An 8,808-nucleotide genomic window follows, 5' to 3' on the forward strand; every position below is an offset into this window, starting at 1 on the left:
CATTTCAACTCATCACATCACATAAATAATACCTAAAAAATCAATATTATTAGCCCCGTGAAAACTCTTCTTCTCGCTCAACAACCCATCATCACACATTGACGACATTGAGATGGTATCACTATATGGTTCAAAATGTTTGATTGCAGCATTTGAAATGGACGGACGGGCATGCATGGCTCCAAGACACTCATGGCCAATATATGCATGTACCAGTACCAGTACGTGTAGATCACTGAACGAATGAAATACGCAGCACATTCTACATACAAAAAGAAAGATTAGCACATTCAAGACGCCAAAATAGAAACTCGAGATGGTTCGCCGCCGAATAGTAGGTGTGCACGCATGATGCATCTCCTAGCTCGGTTGTATGGTGATTGATTAGTAGTTGACGGCGGAGCACTTGCGGCGGACCTCGCCCTCGTTTCCTGTGAGCACCTGGACCTCGCCGAGGCGGCGCATGGACTGGGCGAATTGGCCGACGAAGGCCTGGGACTTCTGGTCGGCGTAGGACCTGACGAACCCGCCCGTCCGGGAGTCCGCGAGCAGCTTCTGGTCCGTGTCCAGCAGCCCCTTCCCGTGCAGCAGGTTCTTGTAGAACTGGTTGTCGAACGCCGTGGGCGTCTCGCCGTCCAGCTCCACGTACTCCGCGTCGCCGCCGCCGGCGCACTTGCGCTGCAGGAAGTCGCCGTACTGCCGGTCCAGCGTGCCTGCCTTCAGCCGGCCGAACAGCCCCGGCCTCACCGCGCCGCACGTCGCGCGACCGATCGTGTGAGCTCCTGCACGCATGCATGCATGCCACTGTATGTCAGCGTGTGTGTGTGTGTATGTACACGACCGATGCATTGCACGCACTCACGACTCAGGAGTCAGGACTCACCGGAGAGGGCGACGAGGTCTTGGATGTTGAGCCCGTTCTTCTCGAAGAAGGCGATGAGCTGGTTGACGCTCTGGCCGTTCATGGGGACGTCGCGGTCGGCCGCGTCGGCGCTGAAGTAGCCCTTCCGGTCCTTGCGCCCGTACTTGAGCGACCAGTAGGGGCCCCTGACCGCGGGCGAGGCGACGGCGTCGCGGGCGGCGGCGGTGAGGATGTCAGCGCAGGAGACGGTGGCGTGGCACTTGGCTTCCAGCTCCTTCTTGATCTCCTCGATCAGCTCGAAGCCGCGCAGCGTCCTGCTCGCCTGCGCGTACTTCTCGCTCTGCCCGGGCACGTCTATCAGGACCGACCCGTCCACGCCCTGCACGCACCGACCGCCGGCAACACCACAATCTCCACCATGTCAATTCGCCCATTCACCGACCAGTCGACCATAAACTAGCTAAGCTTCTGTTCTACTGTACTAGCTTATTACGTACCCCGACGGCGAAGTCGTGGAAGAAGAGGCGGATGATGCTGGCGGCGAGGGTCTCGTCGGCTTTCACAGCCTTCATCACAGCCGTCCCGACGATTTTCTCCATGTCCGGACACGACTTCTCGTAGTACCTCTCGTCAAGGCCGTCCACGGACTTCTGGTACGGCACCGTGTAGCTGCCTTCCTGGCCGCCGCCGCCGCCATTCGAACCGGCCGCAGCGCCGTCGCCACCGTAACCGTTGGAACCCGCTTGAGCGTCGTGGTGTCCGCCAGCATAGCCGTTCTCCCCCGGCGAAGCGCCGTAGCCTGTCGCGGCCACCGAGACGGCGAGGAGGAGGAGGAACCCGGAGAGGGCCAGGAACGAGGAGACAGCCCGCGGCGTCCTCATCTTAGCTCTGTCGATCGATCGCCGGGGGGTGGACCTGAGGCTTCTAGTTGTAGCTCGTGATGGTATCCATTGCGGCAGCATACTTTTTATACTACTGGTACAGCAGCTACCTCCCCGTACATGCAAGCACGTACTCCTAGCAGCTTACAACGACGTGAGGAGCAACACATACAGCATTTTGATCGACGATACCTAGATGGTTTGCACGTAGGTGGTGGCTGTTGTTGTTGGAAGCTTGGAGTAATCCAATTATATATTCTTCAATTGTTGTCGGCATTTATTTCAAAAGGAAGCGTGTCCATTGCAGATCGATAATGAGGCCCTGATTTCTGTTAGTGTTAGAGCTTCACTTGCAGCAATCCACATCGTGTCAGCAACTCCCATCTTGCTGCTAAATACAAAGTCAAAGGCACACATAGCCACATTGCAATTTCCTATTGGCTCCTGCAGACACACAGCTTGGTAGCAGAATGTTAATTCAGGGTAGACACTGGTGCTGGTCTCACCTGATGAGAAAAATGGCAAGAGAATGAGATTACTAGGGGTGGGTGTTTTGGGGAGAGGTATTTCGCCGGGACTCATGAATTCAGTTCAAATCTGCAGTGAATGAAATGTCAATAGTGTTGTCTGGGCCAAAACATGCTCCATGCATCTGTTGGTCCATACATGCGACTTAGTTTCAAACAAACAAAATGGATTCGACCTGTTATAGCATCCGTATATCATCAGTGGAACTTTACAGTGATGTTAAAATATACAGGGTCAAGAATACAAGTGGAGAAAATGCTCCCCTCTATATGAAACAAGCTGCAGAAAAAGGCCTAAAAACAGCTTTCAGCAAAACTCTATTCTACTAGTGGGTTCATGCTTCATACTCATATCCCGAAAAAAAAAAAGAATGAAGTTAGGGATAATTTCTCAGGTGAGCTCTTGAATTTTATTTCTCAGACTAGTTCTCAACTGCTTCAAGACTGGATGCTAGCAAATCGTTCCATGTGTCCGTTGGTCCTGGCAAACACCAATGCATGCAATCATCGTGTTTTTTCCCGCCAGTTGTTGAAGGGTGAGCATCAGCTCTGAATTCACTCATGCGAGTGATGTCCAGAACTCTGAAACTAGATTGTTCAAGAGCCTTCACCAAGTGTTGGTTTACCAATCGTGCTTCTACATTGGTGCTGTTATTGTCCAAAGAGAAAAATTCTTCCACCTGAACAGATTTGCCTCAATATGTTAGTCTAATTAAAAAACAGATTTTGCCAGAAACCATCAAAACAGTTTGTCATTCAGATCCAGTAACCTTAAAAAACTGAATAAAGGTTGAGTCATATTATCTTCAATAAACATTTTCTCATTCTTTATATTACAATTGTCCTACCACCCAAATCCATGTCAGCATATTATGCATGATGTTGGAACAAAAATTGAAGAAACATAAAGCTTGCATGAGGTGAAAAGTTTGCTATTTAAGCATTTCGTGTATTTAGTATCATATCAGTACCTCTTCTGACGACAAGGGCTGGTTACGTTGGCAAGATCCACCTTCATTCCAGTCACCACCTTCGAAATGTCTAGGAGATTGAGTCCGGAAGAATTTCACTGTGTTTGGTCTCATTGCTTTGTTCGCAAACATTATCTGATGGAAATTATTTATTCAGATCATAAGAAAGATAAGTTGAATGCCATTCTGATAGACATACATAGGGAATTTCTGGTCTTTTTAAGAGATACAAGTATCATAAATCCATTCAGATCAAATTCACATGGTAAAGAATATTAAAAAAACTGGCAAAATTCGTGAATTAGTTGAAGTACAGAAATACAATATCCATATACCATGGCAGTGTACTTTTTTCACAAAGAGAATTAGAGAAATGCCAGTCCATTGCATAGTACGGATAAAGTGGTTATTAGATATCAGCTAGGGCGCCCTAAACTGGAGCTTTTAGTAACATGAAGAAACAAGGCTATAGGCATACCATGTTTTGAAGAGCCAAATCCAGTCCAGCAGGTGGCAGTAAAGGAGGTACAATTGGCCTCCCCTTCTCAAAGAACAGCATTGGTGACCGTATTGGATCAAATTTCGAGGGTGCCCACCACCTAAGTACAAAACAAAGCAAATGAGGCCAGATGTAAAAGAATATATGCGTATTACATACAGAGCAAGATAAGACAATTTTTCAGGGATCAGGGAATAGCTGAGGTAGTAGGCTGCCCCTCATTATATATTATCATGTGTGTCACAATTTTGTCTAGATTATCAAAGCAGACAAAAACCAACATGATAGCTGTGGCGAAAATTAAGACAATTGAAAAGCCCTCAGAAAGATATACAGTGAGCTGAATCACATTCTCTTCCATCAGGCAAAAGCTATTTAGTGGCAACTGCCAATAAAATTATATTCATAGGTTTCTGATGTATTAACTGGCTAGAACATAGTATATTGTGAACAAGAAGTAGTTCACAGTGCACTTTTGTCAAGTTTCAACTTTGATGGGAAACAATGTAACTATAGTACTTAGTTTGTATAATAACAAACTTGTTTATCTGTCAATTGATCATGCCAATAACTTAAATCATAAAATGCCATTAGTTTGGCATCAAGCTGTAGAACTGTTGATTAATGCTTATTTGTTCATGAACAGTGAAATTCACCGATTCACGTACCAATGCCCAGTGTTGAAAATAAGAACATCATGGAAGCTACATGCCTCTACCCATGTTTGGTCAGGAATATCCACATCAACTCTGTAACCTTGCTTATATCCAAGAGATTCTAGAGTGCCTCCACTTGGATTCGCTGACCACCTACAAAATGAGTGATATGGGGTTCAATAAAAAATGACGAATTAGAAGGACAAAAGTATTGCCATGAACAAAAACATTCTGAATCAGCGTCTAATTCACATAAAAAAAAACTCGAAGGAATCAAATAGGAAAAAATAAAGAGACACAGTGACTGATAAGAGCATAGTTCTATTAACATTAACCCACTATTTATTAAACCAGGTAGCAAGAATGCCCGACTGGGAGGTATTTCAAAATTTTCAGTGCCTTCCAAGTTACACCTAGAGTTCTAAACTGGAAGCAAGATATGCAAAGATGAAATAAAATTCTGGCATAAATAACAATACAAGTAGGTCATACATCCAAATAACCATTTTTTATGCTAATCCAAATGAAATGACACTTCTTACCTACCATAGCGTACCAAGAGATTTGTCCTGTGGTATGCCACGGTGAGGTTATAGCGCAGGAAGGTGAAGCCACGGTCTGCCCCTGCAGGACGCCATTTGCGAACCTCGCTACTGACTCCCCTGAGCATGCAGACTAATGAGGCAAACATGTTGCGGTTCAAGGAATCACCCACAAATCCTGCAATAAAGGTATCAGACAACCGTCTGCATAGCAAGGCAAATTTCGGAGACTCTAAATATATGAGCTTGCAACAGGCAGAAAATTTGAGTACACTTACTGCCTCAGAATTTGGAAGTGTGAATGAACCTTGCTTCTACCATGTGGCAATTCTAATAATCTAATTAGAAGCATGTCGCAGAATGGAAACAATGGAACATGCAACCATAGCGCCACATAACAACTCTAGAAGATGGAAACTGGAAAATATGATACACCTACGCAAATTAGCTTATGAGATGTATAAGTAACTAACAAATGCATATCAATGTGCCCATGTTTGGAGGTTACTCCCATCCCCAACCAGACCACCAAGCAAAGGAAGGCATGCAATCACATTATTCGCTTGCTGACCATTGTATAACTAAGTGGACCGCACCACACATCGTCGCCACATTCTACACACCCGATAATCCTAGCTCCCGAATCAATTCCTTTGAAAACTACCCGACCACAGCACCTTGTCACCACCAAGTCGCATCGCATGTCAAATTTCTCATGCATTTTTCGGAAACAACAAAACGGGAGCGGGAAGTTACCAATACTGGTGTCCCCGTGGCGCTCGAGGAACCGGCGCGGGTCGAGGCGGGGGAGCTCGCACTCAGGCCCACCAGCGGGCCTCCACCGCCAGCGGAGCAGGTCGCGGGCGTTGGCCTTGCCATTGGCGATGCAGTTCCAGCCCTTGAAGATCTCCTTGCAGGTATGGTCGTAGCGGAGCGAGGAGCCCGCGACGGGGTCGCGCACCCACTCGCCGGCGGAGTAGTCGCAGGCCCGGGACTGGGAGTTGGGCTTGCGCGGCGCGGGGAGGTGTCGAGACGAGGGCGAGGAGACGAGGTGGAGGAGGAGCAGCAGAAGGGGAAGCAGGAGGAGAGGGACGACGAGGGCGCGCCGCCGAGGCCCCGTGGCCGGGCTCCTCGCCGGCGGCGGCATGCGAGGGAGGCGGGCGAGGTTGGGCGAGCGAAGCAGATCTCGTGGTTTGCGCGGTGGGCCTACAGTACACAAGCTCGTGCCGAGGAACTTTGCTGGGCCAATAACGGAGAAGGGACAAGTACCGGGCCTTAACAGGCCGTGTTCGGGCTGGAACGTACGTAAACATTAGTGTGGGCCAATCCCGTGAGGCCGTGAGCAACTTTCCTTCTCCGAACGTGCACAAGAATTGCAGTCTGTAGACGCAGCAGAACGGAAAATGTTCCTCCCGTTGCTTGTCCTCGTCAAACCATGCATCTAGATATAATAATATGTTTCGATATATAGTAAAATCGACTAATTAGAAAAATTAAATCGACTTATAATTTAGAATGGAGGGAGTATACACCCCTACGTAGAGCCCTAGACAAGCTATTTATTGATTGACCTCGATCGCAAATAAAAAGGCATTGTTGATTACTCGGCGATGATGCATGTGTTGGTGTGATTTGTGCAAAGTAAGTGCTTCTTGCTTCAGAATAGTTGTTGTAACTTGTAAGTAAGCCTTGCTGAGTGCTGGAACTGGAAGCAGAGGATAATTGTTTGGCAGCCGGCAGACCATAGTACCGTACGGCAACGCAACGAGATGAAGGCAGGCAGGCTGGCTGGAGCGTCATGGTAGCAATAGCATCCTAGAACTAGCTGGCGTCATACAGTGTCATGCCTACGTACGCGTACGTCCTCAGCGAGACTCGCCGCCCGCCGGGCGGCATTGCGTGGAAGCTAGTGGTATAGCGATCGAGTAGCCTGCAGTTCCAAGCAGGAATGGTGCCGTATACCGTATACGTTGTTCTCCCGTACGTGACATTTTATATAATATATGCAGATGCAGGAGGCCAGGGCCAGGCTGTGTGGCGCGGCGTTCGTCCTCGTCGGTCCACGCTGATGAAACCGTAATAATAATGGCCCCGTTCCGCTTGCTGAATCTTAACTGAAACTGGATAAAAAACATTATTATAGCTGAATTATTGTGAAAGAAAAATACCGCTCCGATTGAAAAAAACAAGCAGAACAAGCAGGTAAGCCAAACGACCCAATATCATCCTAGAAGAGTGCCTGTGCACGCGTTTCCACTTGCAGCTTGATCCGGCCGGTCTGGACTGGACTAGTCTATCCACACCCTATCTATGTACGTAGTACCAACATCCTTTGTACCAGCTACAAACAAAGAGCTCTAGCCGTCCGCCGCAAACTATTCGTGCCCGTGACTGGACAGCGACGGCGTTCATGACGACCTCGTTCTACCGTTGACCATCACCAGGCATGCATGTAATGTCAGGTACGCTAGGAGTTGTTTGTTGTTGAAAATTGAAACGCATGCATGCAATAACTGAACATGGACACTCCTCTGCACCCATCTACGTACACTGAAACCAAACTGGTGGCCAACTATGAGTACTGTGCAAGTGTACAGCATTAGCAGTGTCGTAGTTGAGATGCTGGGGCGGTCAGACGCACGGGCATCAGCTATCTGCCGTCGCGCGTCAGCCACTACCTAGCTGCATGTGCGTGCAATCCATCGGAGTCGGACCAACCCCAAGACCTGCTGCATCCAGCATTCTTCTTAATAAAACTGATGATCGAGGCCATCGCCGATCGCCGTCGGCGTTAAACTAGTGTATCAGTGTTGGTTCTGCCAGTCAGCCAGGCTTTCTGAGCTCAACAATGCAAGCAACGAAAGATGAAGACGAGCTCCATCAGCATCCGCATCAGCATTCTTCAGCTCCGATCCCGGTCGTGTCCCCACTCCGTACCTAGCCTCCACTGCCGTCCTGGTTGTCTCACGCGGCGTTTCAGTCCCCGTGTCCGCACGCCGCGCGCGTTTCTTTCAGTGGCGTCGTCGTCCTGCCTGCTGGACGTACATGAGCCGATGCGCGCAAACATTATTATCTGTCTATCTAACCATCCATGACTTTGCTGATACCGATAGATTATCAGCAGAGGGCAGATACCAGTACACATGCATGCTTTTGTAGTCTGGTTTCAGTGTGTACCGCATACATCTTGAGGCTGAATTTTCGGCCGCACAGGACACGGCTACAGACAAATGATCCAGATGTAAAGTGCACTGCCGTCAGACGTGTTTGTTCCATCTGTGGTTTTCAGCCCCGGCTCACAATTCTGACTTTGCATCCCTGGACTGTGGTGCTAGTCAGAATTTCTCAAGATGCTCCTGGTCCTCGACGCGGCGGCTTCTGCAGTCTAGTAATCGAAGTCCCATCTGACTGAAACAATGCCACAGTAATGGATTTACCAGCAGGTGGAGTTCATACTGGTCAGACACATCGTTGATTTATGCCTCGTGTAACAATTGTGTCTCCTGCTGCAATTATTTACAGTAGGATTTTTTGCTCTGCCTCTTGAGAATGTTTGAAAGCCCGGCATCCGTGGAGCAAGCGTTGTTTTGTTTCTACAGTCGTCTAGTATTCACCTTCTTCATTCATACAATGTTGCAGGAACGTTATAATTCTTCATCGCTGTGCCGGCAGGTTTTTTTTTTTCTTGACAAACCTGTGCCGGCAGGTATTCCTATTGTACGACAGAATTCTTGTTTTTGCGCGACAAGATCCACCAAGGCAGATCGCAGAGCAGACGGCATGCTACTTTATCTGTTCAACTTTGAGATCTTCAAAATACTGACACGGCCTTACCATTTTCTATCCAAAATCCTGCAGTTCATACCACCA

General features: G+C 48.1%; 2 protein-coding genes across 2 annotated transcripts; both read right to left on the reverse strand.

Annotated features, from left to right (window-relative positions):
- Nucleotides 1–384: 384 nt before the first annotated feature.
- LOC136552374 (peroxidase 7-like) lies at nt 385–1,743 on the reverse strand. Its single transcript, XM_066543922.1, has 3 exons — nt 1,360–1,743; nt 884–1,241; nt 385–782 (listed from the first exon to the last, which is right to left on the reverse strand). The coding sequence occupies exons 1-3, from the start codon at nt 1,741–1,743 to the stop codon at nt 385–387; spliced, it is 1,140 nt and encodes a 379-aa protein (XP_066400019.1).
- Nucleotides 1,744–2,430: 687 nt separating this feature from the next.
- LOC136552375 (protein trichome birefringence-like 13) lies at nt 2,431–6,129 on the reverse strand. Its single transcript, XM_066543923.1, has 6 exons — nt 5,695–6,129; nt 4,939–5,116; nt 4,409–4,549; nt 3,720–3,840; nt 3,242–3,376; nt 2,431–2,950 (listed from the first exon to the last, which is right to left on the reverse strand). Exons 1-6 carry the CDS (start codon nt 6,083–6,085, stop codon nt 2,693–2,695), a joined length of 1,224 nt encoding a protein of 407 aa, XP_066400020.1. The 5' UTR covers nt 6,086–6,129; the 3' UTR covers nt 2,431–2,692.
- Nucleotides 6,130–8,808: the final 2,679 nt, after the last annotated feature.

Source organism: Miscanthus floridulus, chromosome 4 (genome assembly GCF_019320115.1).
Source record: "Miscanthus floridulus cultivar M001 chromosome 4, ASM1932011v1, whole genome shotgun sequence".
Classification (NCBI taxonomy): domain Eukaryota; kingdom Viridiplantae; phylum Streptophyta; class Magnoliopsida; order Poales; family Poaceae; genus Miscanthus; species Miscanthus floridulus.